The 18,365-nt window shown below is 42.9% G+C and overlaps 1 protein-coding gene across 1 annotated transcript; it reads right to left on the minus strand.

Annotated features, from left to right (window-relative positions):
* Nucleotides 1-806: 806 nt before the first annotated feature.
* Nucleotides 807-17,994, minus strand: ACTA2 (actin alpha 2, smooth muscle). The gene is made up of 9 exons (XM_061162129.1): nucleotides 17,839-17,994; nucleotides 14,137-14,291; nucleotides 12,633-12,761; nucleotides 9,591-9,701; nucleotides 7,501-7,585; nucleotides 6,958-7,119; nucleotides 5,054-5,245; nucleotides 3,593-3,774; nucleotides 807-1,098 (listed from the first exon to the last, which is right to left on the minus strand). The coding sequence occupies exons 2-9, from the start codon at nucleotides 14,263-14,265 to the stop codon at nucleotides 955-957; spliced, it is 1,134 nt and encodes a 377-aa protein (XP_061018112.1). The 5' UTR covers nucleotides 14,266-14,291; nucleotides 17,839-17,994; the 3' UTR covers nucleotides 807-954.
* Between the last annotated feature and the right edge of the window lie 371 nt (nucleotides 17,995-18,365).

Raw genomic sequence — 18,365 nt, forward strand, 5'->3', positions numbered from 1 at the left:
TGTGCATAATAGAATCACTTTGATGTACATCTGAAACTAACACATTGTAAATCTACTATACTTCAATAAAGAAATTAACATCAAAATAAAATAAAATGGGCATGATAATATTTTCCCCAAAGAGTTCTGAAGAACAAATGAGTGGAGACATGTGTAAACCCCTTAGTGTGATGATTGACACCGGTAGTGCTTGCAAAGTATGGTTATTTTTCCCATCCCTTCCGGCCTGAATGTATCTGTAGTATCATTTTCAGAGACAGGTATTGATCAGAAGAAGGGAAACATGCTTTAGATGTGTAGTGAGATTTTAGCGGTGTTTCTGTTCTTTAAAAATCTGTATTTCCCCTGATAAATTTAAAAGTCACACTTTTAAAAATATATTTAAATATATTTACACTAAATATAGTTACACTATTTAAAATATATCTAAGTTTAATATTTCATGTATAAAAAGTCATATATATGTATAATATATATATGTATGTGTACACAGGCTATCAGGCGGTTATAGAGAGCAAAGTTATATAATGACTCAGCAGGTTTTGAAGTCAGTATGCACTATCCTATTGATACACTTTAATCCATGTTTATGTTTATCTCCTGTGTATCTTCAAATTTTCCCCAGGTACAGCATTGGTTGGCACTTCCCAACTTAATGTAATTGTAGTCTTTCCTGGGAAACTTACACACCCTGGTTGGCGCGTCCCCAGATGCACCACTAGAGGGAGCCACTCCATAACAGGTGAGGTCCAGCTAACAAAAACCACGTGATCAGCCTGATGCTGATCCGAAGCCAAGGCTACAGATTACAGGTAACATATCTCAGATTTATTAAAAAACACATAGGTAACGAGTCAGAGCTTGGGCTAGGAATGATTTGGAAAAGAATTGAAGGCATTATTCCACAGAACATTCACAGTGTGTATAGAGACAGACAGAGAGCAGGGCAGTGTCTTAGAAACATTTGCGGTGGACGATGGATGGCCCGGCCTCATCGTACTCCTGTTTGCTGATCCACATCTGCTGGAAGGTGGACAGGGAGGCCAGGATGGAGCCACCAATCCAGACAGAGTATTTGCGCTCAGGAGGGGCGATGATCTGTTGGTCAGGATGAGAAAGGGCCATTAGTGCACTAGGAGGGGAATTGGGGATTCCAGCATGGTCAGGATTTGTGGCCCTGGCTGAAGTTTCATGGGACAGTCTTGGCTGTTAGATGCTGAAATTGAACCCTAACCCATGGGGTGTGAATAGTTGTGGATTTAGAGATTCCTCAATGATCACCTTTGGTTTCCCGGCTTCCTTTTATACCAGGGGTCACTAACCCTTGGGATCTAATGCCTGATGATCTGAGGTGGAGCTAATGTAGTAACAGCAGAAATAAAGCACACAATAAATGAAATGCACTTGAATCATCCCGAAACCATCCCCTAACCCGCAGTCCGTGGAAAAAATAGTCTTCCACAAAACCGGTCCCTGATGCCAAAAAGGTTGGGGACTGCTATTAAACAATCTACTCGGAAACTTCTGACACTTCAGCTTCATTCAGTCTATCATCAGGCAAACGGAAAGTTGGCCCCCAATTCTACACAACCTCCACAAAGCCCTGACATTGTCCCTGATTCCTATCAGCTGTTCTTCAGAGCTCAGAGCAACACGTACACTCTGTGGACACAAACACCAGGAACTTCAAGGGGAACTTTTCACTGGGTCAGAATTTCTGACCATAAAGGAACTTACTGTAAGACCTGATTAAGTCTACCAAGATGCACTGTTTAACACTGAGGGGTCCATTGCTGGGATGAAGATACCCCTGGGATAGGTCTCAGCTAAGCTTGCATTGGCTGGCGCTACCTGCATGAACGGGCCTGGCACGCAAGGACATGTTGATGTTTCTTAAATCAATGAATGGTTTAGGCCGAGAGAGCAGTGATTTTGAACAAGGGTTCGTCTACTTTGACCTCTGCTCTCTGGGTCTAAAACTAGCTAGAGATGAGTAAGTCTAAACTCCACATCAGATTTGGAAACTTAGGTAGAAATAAATATTGACACTTGGCCAATAGATAAGATATTTCTGAAACTGTGGTGAAAGGGTTTAATTTCTCTTTATTCCTTGAGCTCTGGTTGAACATTTATTTTTAATGCAAGTAGCTGATATTTACTGAGCACTTATCTGCCAAGAACTTTGCCCAGCATTTTACATGTACTATCTCATTTAATCTTCATAACCACTTTAAAGAGTAAGTACTGAATCTGTCCCATATTCTAAATGAGGAAGCGGACTGAGTGAGGTTTAAGTAATTGACCTTGGTCTCACACACACACACATGACACACACATGTCAGACCCAATATGCAAACCTGGACCTCTCCCAGGTGTTTTTTCTTTCTGTTTTGTTTTGGAAATAACCTTTCAGTTTTAGATACTTTTAGATTTACATATGAGTGGTACAGACAGTACAGAATCCCTACAGACCACCCCCAACCCCATTCAGTTTCAATTTCCCATAATGTCATCATCTTACTGTCCCATGTTTTCAATGGTTTGCTCTCACCACACTGGAACTCAAAATTCTACACTTATTTCTATTCAAGACTCCAGGATTGGAGAACTAGAAACTACCCAACTCTGGCTGGGTGTCTATCATCCGAGAAACACACATCCTCAGAAAACAGCCTCTCTCTCACTCCACAGTCCTTCCTCGCCTGTAATGTGGAGAGAGAGTGTGCTTCAGTCTAGCACACCCTGTTATGTTAGCTGCAGACTCTTTCCATAAAAAAGGAGATGGGAGGGCAAATAACAGAGAACTTGTCTGAATGCCTCTCGTGTGTGTGAACTGCACCCTGACGGCCCTTTCTCCTGCTCCCTGGGACATGGATCAGAGGGTCCCAGCCTGGCTTCCTGATTTCAGAGTAACAGTATCATTTGCGAAGTCACCAGCCACATGTTAGCTTGCCTCCAAAGAATGATAGCCTTTTAATCTGAGTTCCTCTGACTGACTCAAAACGCACACAACATAGGGGTCCTGCTGGCTCACGGAGTGAGTCTGGCCATCCTGGGGTCATGCTGCACTTTGGAGCACTTGTTTCAAAAGGGGCGTCAGAAAGACAGATGAAGACAGAGTTCCGATTCCTGGCTGCTGAGATGGAATCACATTTAGTACTGAAAGAAGAGTATACTACTGAATTCTAAACAGGATTTATACCTGTTTAGAAAGGTCTGGCTCATCTGTAATGTTTATAATGATCTATACATGAGATGCACTACTTTCATGATGAGGAAAAACAAACATATTGTGTATTTCAATGAGATATGGGCACATGAGTGGCTATATTGACCTTTTCCTGCATCTGCTGAAAGTAGCTGACTGACATAGATAAGTATTGATTAAACTTTGTACAAGATAATTCAACTCCTCTATGAATGGAACTGACTTAGACCCTGAAAAGTATGATACTTGAGGACTTTTACCCACTGCCTAGCTCTAAGACCCATAAGTGTATGCAATCAAGATGTAGCCTCTGAAGAATCCTTCACTTCTGGTTATAAGCTTGGCATTGCCAGCAGCATATAAGGGTCTATCACAGAACTTTACCTTGATCTTCATGGTGCTGGGGGCCAGGGCCGTGATCTCTTTCTGCATGCGGTCAGCAATGCCAGGGTACATGGTGGTACCCCCAGAGAGGACGTTGTTAGCATAGAGGTCCTTCCTGATATCAATATCACACTTCATGATGCTATTGTACGTAGTCTCATGGATGCCAGCAGACTCCATCCCTGGAAAAGAGACACAGGTTGTTGTCCTTGGGTGATAAAGAAAACCCAGGCTGACATGGAAGACGATATGAGCAACTGGATGATCTTACACTGGACCACAGCTTGGCAGGCACAATGCTCTAGGAGCCACCATCTCAGGACTGAAAGACACTTGAAATGTCCCATGTCCTCCTACCATTTGTCTAGGGAGGAAGCCCTGCTTTGGCATCTCTGGAAGGGTGAGAGGCTACAATATCACAGTCCTAAGCCTTAATAGACTCACTACTATAAGTGATTCAAATAAAAAGCAAAGCCTTCAAATTCCCAAAGCCTTGAGAAGGCTGAGCTAACACCACAGCTGTTGCTCAGAACTCCTAAATCTCTCCTTGACTGCTGTCTTGTTCTCACCCCTCAAAACTAAATGGTGCTGGAACATTCAAAATATGCTTCACTTTATTTGGACAAAGCCTCATTTTTCTTCAATCTTAATAATATTTTTTTGTCTGAATTTCTTGTTAATTTTACAGTTTTATGATGTAATACTAATCATGCTTCGTAATTGATTACTGCCAATATGAGTCTGGGTAAACTCCAGGAGTTGGTGATGGAAAGGGAGGCCTGGCGTGCTACGGTCCATGGGGTCGCAAAGAGTCGGACACGACTGAGCAACTCAACTGAACTGAACTGAATATCTAATCAGCATTGAGGGCACTTAGTGACTCCGCCCCCACACACATCTCATTTTAAAGATGAGGACACATTTTACAAATGAAGACATTTTACATTTACATTTTAAATGTAAAATTTTACATTTTTACATTTAAAGATGAGGCTCCAGGAGGCAAAATTATGAAAGGAGAATTAAGATTCACACCCAGGCTCACCCCTCTATAAACAACTATGCTAACCTGTCTCCCAAGGTCAATGCTAATGTAGGAACAGACATTTCCATTTTTCTTTTCCCCTATTATTTCCAGACTCAGCATTCAACCCATCCTTCCGGTGGCTCCGCTGTCTCCTAAGCATGGACAGTATCTGATTCTTTCACCATAAACCGTATACCAAGAATGCTTCAGCTAGACTACAACCTAGACGATGTTTTCTTAAAGAAGAAAACTCCTTTCATGGCTTCTTGATGTCTTCTCACTTTAAAAATGTGACATTCTTCCCCTTGCCCTGGCTCAGAGGCACCCTTGGCTTTTTGGCCCCTGTCACATGTTGCCACACGCAGAAGGGTGCTGGGGGCTGAGACCGGCTGGTGGAAGGAGAGGAGGAGGCTGTCCCCGGGTGTGCTGCCTACCGATGAATGAGGGCTGGAACAGGGTCTCAGGGCAGCGGAAACGCTCATTCCCGATGGTGATCACCTGCCCATCAGGCAGCTCATAGCTCTTCTCGAGGGAGGAGGAGGATGCAGCAGTGGCCATCTCATTCTCAAAGTCCAGGGCTACGTAGCACAGTTTCTCCTTGATGTCCCGGACAATCTCACGCTCAGCTGTCAATGAGATACAAACATGGTGGCCAACCTTGAGATTTGCACGGGTGGTAAAAATCCACCTGCCCCACTGTCTTCCAATACAGGTTTCTCCCCTGAAAGTGTATATTCTATTCTGCAACCCCAAATCCATGAGGACAGTTAAATGAGAGGTCCACTAGGGAACCACTTCTCTTCCCAGCAAAGTGCTTCACACAGAGAAACTTCTAAGCAGATAATGTCCGGACAGTGCATGATAGGATGAAAATGAGCTGGCTAGCGACAGACAAAGAGCAGGAATCCTTTTGGACGTTAACTTTGTTGCATGATAAATTAATGACTCTCTGTTATACGTGCGATACAACAGTTTATTATTTTCAGTTGACCAGGAAGATTCATGTCAAAACAGTCCCTTAGAAGCACCTACAGTTTTAAAAAGCTCTGAAGACCCATGTTGTCTGACCCAGGTGGATTCCAACTCAAGTCCTTGGAAAATTCATCACCTTCCAGAAAGAGACCCAGGACCAGTCCCGGTAGAGAAGGTCCCAGTGGTGCATGGAAGAAGTGGGTGGGCAGACCCCTTTCCGACTCCTGTCCTCTGAAGTTCTAAACTATTGGTGTTATCCAGGCCCCTGGCAACTTTTTGGAGGCATCTTGGAATTCCTCAGAGTGGGCAGAGAAGGGTCAGAATTCATTCAACTCTCTATCCCAGAAGGAGATTTTTAAATCATCAGGGCTCAAATTTAGAGTCTAGGATAAGTCTTGGGCAGGTCCAGAAACCTGAACATTTGGACAAGAGCAAATTGGTGAGGGAAGGGCAGGCAGCCAGGGCACTGAGTTCGTCCTGATGTCTCTAGGACTGTCTGCCTCTGCCTCTCATAGAGAGAGACCAAGGCCGCCAGTTTAGTCGGAAGACAAACATGCCATTGTCTGTTGGGTTGGTATTACTAATCACTAACAAGTATCTCATGCTTCCTCAGAACCAGGAATTCCACGTGCATGATCTCATTTACTACTCCCAACATCCTTGTGAGAAAGAGTAAATGATCACTCCCATTTTACAGATGGAGAGCCTATGGCTTAGTGGACTTGGGCATCTAATACAAGGTCGCACAGCTAGTGAGTGGCAGAACTGGGACCCGAGCCCTGTCAAGATGTCTCCAAAGACTGCCAATCACCATGCCATACTATTTTCAGGCTCTTTTTAAATTAATTTTTTTGGAATATAGTTGCTTTACAATGTTGTACTAGTTTCCACTGCACACCAAAGCGTTTCCGCTATACGTACACATATAATCCCCTCTTTTTCTTTGGATTTCCTTCCTATTCAGGTCACGGTGGAGTATCAAGTAGAGTTCCCTGTGCTATAGAGCAGGTTCTCATTAGCTATCTACTTTCCACATAGGTTCAGTAGTGTATATATGTTGATCTCAATCTCCCAATTCCTCCCTTATTTTCAGTCTCTATGTGTGAATGGAAGGGATTAAAAAATGTTCAAATACTGCAACTCTGACTAGCTCATAATACCTGATGGTTAAAACTATTCTTCTCCATGAAATGGTGTAATCATTTTGCAATTACACATAGCAAAATACTCAGAGCTTTGCCCTGGGCATTAGAGTCAGGTCTCCCCACCTGCAAGGCTCCCTCCCATAGTTTCCTCGGATAGTCACCACATCAGGGAAGAACACCCCACCCCTTTGCCCCCTCCCTTTATGTCCCTCAGGCCTCACCAGTGGTCACGAAGGAATAGCCTCGCTCGGTCAGGATCTTCATGAGGTAGTCGGTGAGATCTCGGCCAGCCAGGTCCAGACGCATGATGGCGTGGGGCAGGGCGTAGCCCTCATAGATGGGCACGTTGTGGGTGACACCATCTCCAGAGTCCAGCACAATGCCTGGGGGACAGTTGTGCAGGATAAAAGTCAACCAGGGGAACTGGTGTATGATCACTTACTGGTCTAGTAGAAGGGGAATTTCTAAGCCTTTTATTTGAAAGGAAGGAAGGCATTTGATAGGAAAAGAGAGTTAAGGCAGGGCTAGGAAAAGAAAAGGAAAAAAAAAAAAAGAACAGGAAGAGGGAAACAATAGAAGTCTTCCTGGAAATACAAGTTAAAGGGCTTATTTTTAAAGGTGAGGAGAAGCCCTCAAGGGGCAGGAGTTAACTCTGTCAATTCTAAATAACCCCCAGTCCATCACAACACACGTGTTCATAAACCATTCAATCCTGTAACTGATGGTGTACTCAACCAGGGCTTTCACCCTGCCCAGCCACCTACCAGTTGTACGTCCAGAGGCATAGAGGGACAGCACCGCCTGAATAGCCACATACATGGCTGGGACATTGAAAGTCTCAAACATAATCTGCAAAGCAAGCCAAAGAGATGAGTTAATGATGCTGCCAGTATCACCAAGAATGCACAAGAGAGCATCTTGCCGATGACTGCCGATGGGCCGGCCTGGTTCTGGGTAGAGGAAACTAAGGCCAAGGAGGTCAGAGAAGCCTTGGTTACTGGTCGAGGAGAAAGGAAGGTGTGAATGGAGAGACCACCATACGGGTGACCTGGTGTCATGGGGGGTGGGAGGGAGAGTGTATACACATGACCAGCCAGGTATACGGAGGCTCTAGTTTTTGGTCCTGGCCCTGACTTGAACATGACCTGGAGAATTCACCAAACTAACAACTGACTAATGTGGGCGGCCTGCAGGATCTTTTTTCCCCAACCAGTGATCGAACCCAGGCCCTGAACAGTGAAAGCACAGAGCCTAAACCACTGAAGCTCAGACTGGTTGAGATGAACCCCATTCTATGGTCTGTCTGAGATTCCATTTAATCTGTTCAACTTTTTTCTGTAGTTGCTGGGTCAATGTCAGCCCTAGAGTCTGAGGCCATTCTAGCGGCAGTGAAGAAGTCCTGATTGCTGGAAGAAAAGGACTGCCTGATGGTAACAGAGAACCAAATATGAATGTTGATGTGGCAGTTCATGCCATCCAGAGCATAGTTAGCACCAGAGCCCTTCCAGGTCACGTGTTAGAAATGTATGCCCACAGAGATGCCCATAGGCCTCTGTATCTCCATCTGCAAAACCCTCTCTGGTCTATTTAACCAGAGTGAATATCTAGCATAGTTTGCTAGACGGCCATAATTCCCACCTATTCATTTTTACCACTCACTGGGAAAAAAACTCCCTTAAGAAACAGCATCTCTTGGGTCATAAGCCCTTTCCAGACACTCAGATGTTCCCCGGCAGAGAACAGCTGCTAGTGTGTTGATGAGGCATCCAGAGCTCTTCCAAGAGAAAGGCTCTGCAGTATTTATGTTTATTATTCTCTGAGGTCAAAAGATTGTGGGCCAAATTCAAGTTCTGACACTTCTAGCTGTGTGACCTTGGGACTATCACCCAATGTGCTTGAGTCTCAAATTCTTCATTTATATTGGCAGTGGCTTAGTTGCTAAGTCTGACTCTTACAACCCCATGGAGTATAGCCCACCAGGCTCCTTTGTCCATGGGATTTTCCAGGCAAGAGTACTGGAGTGGGTTACTATTTCCTTCCCCAGGGGGTCTTCCTGACCCAGGAATAGAACTTGGGTCTCCTGAATTATTGGCAAGATTCTTTACCAACTGAGCCACCATGGAAGCCTTCATTTATATTATTAGGATAATAATAGCTCACGCTTTAAGTTAAGATTTAAAGAGACAATCTGTATAAAATGCTGAGCCCACTGCTTAACCATAACAAGCATGAAGTTGACACTAGGTGTATTTATTAAGCTGCTCATCCAAACTGGAAACTTCGTCTGGATGATGGAATAGATAGTCTCCTGTTCCAAAATCTCTGAGCTTCAGAAAGTCACAATAAAGATAATAATAAATACCTGTTTAGTATTTATCATACCAGGTACCATGAAACACATTTAGCATGTCTCATTAATCTTCAAATCACTTGAAAAATAATAGTACTAATATTATTCTCAATATATGGACAAGGAAACTGAGTCTATGAAAATTAAGTGGCTATTTTAAAGTCACACAGCTAAGTGACAGATCAGATTTTCAAACTGGGATCTGACTCTAGGACCAAAATTTCCCATTGTATGTTATCCTGCATTTTGAAATGACTTCTCCTTAGAAGTTTTAAACCTAAACATGTGGCCTTTTCAGTTAAATCTGGAAATTTTCCTATTGCTCTTGGAGTCAAGGGGCCATTCCTACAGTAAGGATGTCTGATGCCTGTGGCCTTGGGAACCCAGGAAAGTTGTCAGCCTGTGAGAGGACTGTTGGGTGGGCCTTTTATCTGCTATTCTGTACAACCCCCTTCAAGGACTGCCTCCAAGTCCCAAAGTGCTGGGTCCTAGAGTGGTATTTACCTGGGTCATTTTCTCCCGGTTGGCCTTGGGGTTCAGGGGTGCCTCAGTGAGCAGGGTTGGATGCTCTTCAGGGGCAACACGAAGCTCATTGTAGAAAGAGTGGTGCCATATCTAGGGAACCGAGGAAAAGCACAACAGTGAGACGCAGCAGAGGCACGACAGTCCTCAAGAGCACATGAAACCAGGTCCAAACACAAGTGCTCATTATGTGTCCACGTTTTTACACGTGCAGAGACTCAGGCTTAAAGACTACAAGGAACTTACCTGAGCATTCATACCTCATAAGTGAATGAGCAACAACCCAAACCCAAGCCTACGAGGCAGGGTAGGGTAGTGGTTAAGGACATAGGCTCTGGAGTGAAACCTGGGTTCAAATCCTGGCTTAAGCACTTCTTGGTAATATGAGTGTAGGCAAATTTTAACCCTTCTCTGCAACAATCTGTCCATGGGGAATATAAAAATAATTCATGTCTTTGTGAGACTTAAATCAGGGAACCCTAGAGTTACTATTTAGCCCAGTGCCTGGCCCAGAGCAAATGTTGCCATTATTCAACTATATCTTCTTTACCCACTGGTGCTCACTAAGTCATGTCCAACCCTTTGCAAGCCTGTGGACTGTAGCCCACAAGGCTCCTCTATCCACAGGATTTTCCTGGCAAGAATACTGGAGTGGGTTTCCATTTCCTCTTCCAGGGGACCTGCCTGAGCCAGGGATCAAACCCATATCTCTGATGTCTCCTGCATTGCAAGCAGGAGCTTTACTGCTGAGCCAGAGGGAAGCCCCCATTTTAATTAGTATTCATGGGCAAATGACTTAGTGTAGTAAGTAAAAGGACAAATGAATGAATATATGAATGGATGAATGAAGCAGATCTGAAAACCTAATGGTTATTTTTAATATTTAAGGGAATTTTTCCACCCCTTCATTCCTCTCTGCTCCCCAGGGTTGAAAGAAGCTTACCTTGGCTGGCACACACTGGACCTTTCATTCATGGACAGACCTTGGCCTTCAGGTGTTTCCCCAAAAAGCCAGTGCCTGTTTCTAGCATGATGTACTTTGAACATGCTTGTGTTTGCTTCATGGTTAAGCATGCTCTTTATCTTTATTTTCTGAGCTGTTTCTTTTTGTAATTTAATTTTTATTTTATATTGGAGTATAATCAATTTACAATATTGTATTAGTTTCAGGTATACAGATAAGTGATTCAGTTATACATATATATATATATTTTTTTCAAACTCTTTTGCCATATAGGTTATTGTAGAATATTGAATAGAGTTCTCTGTAAGCATCCTTTTTAACCCTGGATGCCATAAAGAACAAACCATTGTGAAAAGAGTTCAGTTGATTAATTATTTTTAAAAGCCCCAAAATTCTCTGCTAGTGCCTGAAATATTAAATTCACTCAGAATTAAAACAAAATAAAAACAAGAACTGCTAGTGAAAGTCTGTACATTAACAAAAGCTAGATTGACTTTAAAGATTCTTTATCTTGTTGCAGTTTCTTTGGTTTTGAGTTTGCGGTTTCTAGAAAGGAAATGAGACTCCTGAAAGTTCTATTCCTTTGATGGAGTAAAAGCGGCACAGTGCCCAGGAAATTTAAAAGAAAAGAAACACTGCCAATCTTATTATATACCATGGATACTCTAAAACATCGTTAGAAACCAACCAATCTCTATCTCTCCCCACTCTGTCTCTCTTCTTCTCTCTCTCTCTCTCCAGAAGACACTTTACATTTTAGAAATGACAGTATGCTTCATTTGTTTTTCTCCAGGTGTATCCCTTCTGTGATGCTGCCAGCTCCATGGAGAAAGTCTTAAAAGCAAATTTTCTCATCACTACTATTATCTCCTCCTCAGTGCCTACTGCAGTCTTAACCAAATCCAGACTCTTAGACTCAGCAAACATAATGAAACACATTTTTTTGTAGAGCAGCAGAGGTTTCAACATTATCACTGATAAATTCTAGCAACACTAGTTTCTTTCAAAATCGTGAGAGAGAGTATGTGTGCCTCTGTGTATGTGGAGCTGACGGATACATAAAAGTCCAGATTTTCTGGTTCTAACATATTTGTTGCATTTAAAAATTTTAAGTCATTTTCTCATTATTTCTTCTGCCTTTTCTTTGATCACTTTGTTTCCATGATGCTTGAGAGCAAACATCAAAACCCTCGGGTTTAATGCTTCTCATTAGCTCTTCTCTATGGGTCTGGGAGAGAAAGACTTCAACTTAATGCAACTCAGGGAGATAGCTTTTTGAACTGTTTATTTAAAAATTTGTGTTGGTTGCTTGTGCTTCCTATGTTGAGGGACATTTTAGGAATGTACCAAATATACAATGTCACAGCCCCTTTTCTACAGAGAAAACTAAAAGCAAAAAAAAAAAAAGAACAACTAGCTTTTTTTAATGTTCAGGGTAAATTAATGAAAAACTTTCAGGAACGGGTGGGTGAAGGCTCTTCCCAGCTCTTCCATCCCTTGTTCTCCTGTTTGCAGCCCAACAGTGCTTGTCCTTGGAGGGCAAGCCAGTTGTCTGAGCAATTGACTATAATTCCCACCGCTGTCAAAGAACGACTGTTCTCGTTTTTAGAGCTAGCTCCCTCGGTGCTCTGCTTAGTCGCTCAGTTGTGTCCGATTCTCTTCAACCCCATGGACTGTGGCCCACCAGGCTTCTCTGTCCGTGAGATTCTCCAGGCAGGAATACTGGAGTGGGTTGCCACTTCCTCCTCCAGGGGATCTTCCCCACCCAGGGAATGAACCCACGTCTCTTGCATCTCCTGCACTGGCAGGCGGATTCTTCACCACTAGCACCACCTGGGAAGCCCATCTGCCTCTAATTGGTTTATAAACCCTCTTAGTCAAGGAATTTGCTTTTTTAAATAAATAAATAAAGTTCAGAATTTTTAAAATTCAGTTAGTAAAAATCTAGAAGGAACACCAACAAGTAAAAGCACAACCAGGCAAAGTGAGCCTGTTCTCCCCAGCGGCAGCCAGACGTTTGAGACCCGGGCCGCAGGAGCTACTCAGGCCTCTCCCAGTACCTTCTCCATGTCGTCCCAGTTGGTGATGATGCCATGCTCTATCGGGTACTTCAGGGTCAGGATTCCTCTTTTGCTCTGTGCTTCATCGCCCACGTAGCTGTCTTTCTGTCCCATTCCCACCATCACCCCCTAAAAAGTTCAACACATGACAAGTCAGCCTCTCTCAGAACTGGTGAACTGACTACTGTCCAGACACAAAGAGTTAAATCATTGCAATGAATGTCCTTCCAGTACCAGCCATGACCTGCTGATCCTACTGTTACTGAGCTCTTAGGAAACATCCCTTAGGTGATTTGAAACAGGCCTGAACAGGCCTACAAATAGCAGAGAACCTTGAGGGTAAGGCGACTTTGTCATTTATCTTCTGTGTTCCTTCATGAGCTCTCTTAGGGCAAAGATGGTATCTGTCTTGTTCGCCACTATGACAAATTGCCTGGCATGTATCTGGCACTCCATCATTATTTGTTGAATGGATATACAAAATTTACACATTAGTTAAATGGCATTTTGCCTCTCATGAATCCTTTAAACTGTACGTTTGGAATTGTCACCTACTCAAGAGCATATCTAACCATTATAAGCAAAAGCATTATTTCTACAAATGACCACTCAGTTTCTAATAGATAAAATCATACTGATCAATATTACACTATCTGCCTAAACTGGTGGAATGCATTTTTTTAGTCATTAATGTGACTCTTTAGAAAAAAAGAATCCTCATGACTAAAATTTAAAATTGCATTGGAGTGACAGAATTGCAAAAACAGGTGGGGCTCCTAAAGTTCCTTAAGAAGTGATTTTTGCAAAATATCTTGGTTGTAATAGTTTAACAAAGAGACAGAGTTCTTTCACTGGGGAAGGTTTCTATTATGTCTCCTTGTGAATTGATGCCAAATCAAAAGCCTAACTATCAATCAGATAGGCTCAATGTTCAAAATACATTTCTGATGTGAAAGGAGAATTTCTGGGATGAAGCTCTCACCTTTTACCCTGTGGCTGCCATCCATATTTTCTTTCTATATAGTGTTATGTAAAATTACCATATGTCTATCCACATGTATTTCGCTGACACCTAACAGGTGTAAAATTACATTAGGTAACAATGCTTACTTTCATTTCACATTAGGTTCTTTGAGAATGAGCAACCTGACCTTTTACTGTAGTTTCTTTACATAGAGTAGCTATGGAATACATCAGATAACCCATAAATATTTCTGATGCTGATGACCACGATTACATTTAGACAAAAAGGATTTATGAAAAAAAGTCAGACTTTCTGTATTTATGAAAAAAAAAAAAAGTCTCCCACCAGGTAATCTGTCAGCAATGTATAGGGAATCGGCACTTATCTCTGGACATCAGTCATCAGAGGTACATTTCCAACAAAGCTACATAATTTCTGGGCAGAGAGCAACAATCTATGAATACCCATGGACACAGAGACATAGAGGGACCAAATCTATATGGCTTTGTTTCTCTCGGCTTCAGAGAGAATTTTGCTCACCTGATGTCGAGGACGTCCCACGATGGATGGGAAAACAGCCCTGGGAGCGTCATCCCCCGCAAAGCCGGCCTTACAGAGCCCAGAGCCGTTGTCACACACCAGGGCGGTGCTGTCTTCCTCCTCGCACATCTCGGCTGGAGCTGCTTCACAGGGTCCTAAAGGGATCGGGGAGGAGGCCAACGCAGGTGTGATCCAGCAGTCCTGGAACTTACCTGACCACTCCCACCTTCCAGCGGGAGTGAGACTCCTCCTCTGTACTCCTAGAGCGCCCCCTGCCGATTCTTATCTAACACACCATTTATCTCACAGCACTTTCGTTAGACTAATCTTAAACTCAGACTTCATTCACACAGTTCTCCAGCATAGGAACATCGCGTGTGCTCACAAGCACTTTAAAGATTGACCAAGCAAGTGAAGGAATGAACTACTTCAGAGCACAGATGGAATATCAGTCCATGAGATCTGATCTCCCAGGGACAAGTCACCCATCATTTGTTAATGAAGTACCTAGAATTTGCTGTCTGTATACACCCATACTCATATTTTTCTAGATATGCTATAAATTAAAATTTTTTTCCAAAAAAGTAGATGTTGAGGAATGAGCAGCATGTGAAATTTTGGAAATACTGAAACGTTTCATGTAAAAAAATGTTTAAAAGAATATTCTCTTTTGGATCCTGGGGACTTTAATTTTACACAAGGGTAAAATTAAAGCCCTGAGGAACCAACCAAAACGTCTTACGGAGGTGCTTAAAATTTTAGAGGTCACAGTCATTCCATTAATAAAAATCACTGCTAACCTCTAAGTCCAACAAGGCAGAGTGAGTCCAAAAAATTACATATCATGCAGTAGAATGTTCTATTGTCCTTAAGAAACATAAATAAAAGGATAAGTTACAGGTCATTCTTATGTAATACTAGGCTAAAGGTATGCATTGTATGATCCCATTAAAAATGTATTGTTATGCACTTGAAAAAGATTAATCATATTTACCAAGATGTTGATGGGGATTATTTTTGAAGTGGATATTCTAGGTGTTTTACATGAAACCCTGGGTTCTGTAATATTTTCTAAATAAATTGAGCATATATTGTTTCAGTAAGAAAACAGTATTTTAAATATCCCACGTTTAAGCTTGAATCCCATGACAAAATTTGGAAGGTTGGGGCAAAAGTAACAACTTAAATATTTAGGAAATTGAAGGCTTATTAGAGAACATTTTTGTTTAATACCCTCATTTCTACAAATGAGAAAACTCAGGGGAAGTGATTTGCCAAAAAACATGAACCTCACCTGAGAGGACATAACTTAAAATCCAGGACATGTACTATCATTGCCAACTGACAGACAAGGAAATCAAGACTCAAGGAGTTGAAGTGACTTGTCCAGATCTCAAAAGTGGTAAAGCTGGGACAGCAGAGATTACAGCACCCGATGATTATGGTCTTGGACCCTGGAGTCTCACTGCCTGGATGTGAGTGTGGGTTTCGCCACTTAGAGGAGAAGGCAATGGCACCCCACTCCAGTACTCTTGCCTGGAAAATCCCATGGGCGGAGGAGCCTAGTAGGCTGCAGTCCATGGGGTCGCGAAGAGTCGGACCTGACTGAGCGACTTCACTTTCACTTTTCACTTTTTTGCATTGGAGAAGGAAATGGCAACCCACTCCAGTGTTCTTGCCTGGAGAATCCCAAGGATGGGGTCGCACAGAGTCGGACACGACTGAAGTGACTTAGCAGTTCGCCATTTAGAAGCTATGTGATTTAGTAAGTTATTTAATATCTCTGAATCAGTCTCTTTATCCATCTATGAAAGAACAATAAAACCCATGTGTAGTACATAGAGTCTTATGGGGATTAGATATTTTAAAGCATTTAAAATAATTGATAGTGACATATACATTATGAATTCTCAGTAAATACTATTTTAAAATTATTAATTTAAATTATAATTATTGTGTGATTATTATCATTATCCAGATCTTTTTATTTCTTGTCTTGGCTTCCTTTCCACAGTATTTCCAGGCTTAGGACAGAGACCTTCAACTTGTAGATTCTACTTGTAAGAATAGAAAATGTAACTTATAAGTGGCTGACTCTTTCCTTTCCCACCCTTCCCTTCCCTTTCCAGACACTGAAGTGTGTTTGGCAGTCATGTGACTTGGCTTCCTTCCTAGCAGATCAAGAAGTAAGAAGAGAGGTGAGAAATTTAGGGAGACGGCGCAGAAGAAGCAGTCCTAGGCAAGTGTCAGAGGTGGCCAGCACCAGATCAGTACCCTCTCTGGATGTGCTAAGCAGAGCTTCCAAATCAAAAGAAGAGCTGAAAACAGGATAAAATATTCAGAATTAGAAGACTTTGAAAATGTGATGGTGTGGACACCAGGAATACATGTCTTTAGTAACCCTTTCCTTGGGCGAGAAAGGTTTGGGGGAGTGTTAGAATGCACTGCAGAAAAAAATAGATTGGACCCTCAATATGCAGGAAAAAGAAAATCTCAAAATTTAGTAAATGTGCTTTTATTTGACTGGAAAAAAAAAAAAAAAAGATGTCTAGGAAGAATTTTTAAATCTCTAAACCAAGCACTGTCATTAGAGAAATCTGTATGCCCCAGAAAGAAGCTGGCTTAATGGTTTACAACTCTTATCTAACCTGATGAGCAGCTGGGTTTGGAGCAAAGCATTTCCTAATTAGGTAAAACCCACTAGAATGTCTGCTCTTGGAACAGCACCCAGGTCAGGGGGGTTTGCTCCAACTGACTGGAGTGCATCTCCTGCCAAAAATGAGGAGTTAGTGGGAGGGGAACACTGCAGTTCCCAGCTCCACGGTCTTGAAACACAAACCATATTTAGTCATGAATCACAAAATGGAAGGAAAAATCTTAGCGTGAAAACCCCAGTCGGTGCCGGAGCTGCCAAACCCTGATTCACAGTGAAGATCAGCTTGGGGTGGCGAGGCTGGCTCCGTGGTCCCGCCTGGCTGAGAAATGCAAACCATCCCATAGGCTGAAATGCAAACAGCTGTCAGTTGCATGCAAGCTCCCTCCCTCTTTATTCACCAAGATTCAGTTGGGTTCCTGCTATGCTCTGCTGCAAACCAACCAAAGGAGACGCATATACCCTGAACTGCAAGCTCACGGTTACACTCAAGAGACTTTCCCATAGAAGACACCACCAATGAGAGCCAGAGGAACCCAGATGCAAATACACAAAGAGCCAATATCAAAGGCTAGGCAACTAACCTCTGTTCAGTTCTAAAATCCACTGTCAGACACCGTAGTTGCACCAAATGTACAGTCCAGTGAAAAATCCCCATACCAAATCTGAACCACAAGCAGATACTGGAGTTTCCAGGGTCTAAATATACATCGTCATGTAGCTGATTGCAGACAGCTAGACTTCAACTCTGAAATACACTGCAAGACCCGGGCTGCTGGTTTAGTATAAACAAATTTTGCAGGTGACACTCGTAGATTTCATTCCATCTTCCTCTCCCCTTCCTCCCCCACACAGGCTGCATCTTAGCTTTGTTTTTGAGGTTAGATAATTATAGCTAAAGGCTACAATCGTGTTAGTAGTACAATCTTCATTCAAACATTTCTGAGTGTGTGAGTCTGGCTAAAATCTCCATAGATGACATCTGATTATACTGGGAAATGTCAGAGCTGCTGGAATCTAAGCCACATCTCTGGGCCGGTGCCACTTACCCTGAAAGTGCTCAGCTGGGCTTCTCCGCTCTGGGTGGTGTTCTGGAAAGCTGAAGGCTGGAGGGTTATATAGCCCCTTGGCCTGTTCCCCTCCCACTGGCTTCCCAAACAAGGAACAAAGACAGACTCAAGCCCTCTGTGGAGTCTAACACAACCATATAGGGACCTCAGCACAAAACTCTCTAATCTGGGTGGCCGGAGGCCTGGGTCTCTTCCACCGCATTCCACTGCTCTGCTCATGAAACGGGAGGCAGCTCAGCTGCCTGTGGGAGATAAACACCCCCAGCCTTCAGAACAACTGCTGAAATGCCCAGGGATGCTGAGCAAGCCTCAGGGGGCATAGGCAGGCACGGTTCACACATTCCTCAGGAGATGCCAGCCGGCTGTCAGGCTAGCGTTTCGGGGCATTTCCTCATGAACTGAGCACAGAAAGAAGCAGCCTCTGAGGAGTAGGGACTTTAAAAAGTTCTCCCACAAATGGGGCCTGCGATGAAGAAACAGATGCTTCAGTGGTTCAGAAGTATGGG

Source organism: Dama dama, chromosome 15 (genome assembly GCF_033118175.1).
Source record: "Dama dama isolate Ldn47 chromosome 15, ASM3311817v1, whole genome shotgun sequence".
Taxonomy (NCBI): Eukaryota; Metazoa; Chordata; class Mammalia; order Artiodactyla; family Cervidae; genus Dama; species Dama dama.

Bases quoted from the DNA above. Each gene is read 5' to 3' on its own strand.
- ACTA2 (XM_061162129.1), bottom strand. From the start codon at position 14,265: ATGTGCGAGGAGGAAGACAGCACCGCCCTGGTGTGTGACAACGGCTCT. The intron at 9,702-12,632 runs GTACTGGGAGAG...TCGGTTCCCTAG, and splicing joins ACTGGGACGACATGGAGAAG to ATATGGCACCACTCTTTCTA. The intron at 3,775-5,053 runs GTAGGCAGCACA...TCTCTTTTCCAG, and splicing joins GTTCCAGCCCTCATTCATCG to GGATGGAGTCTGCTGGCATC.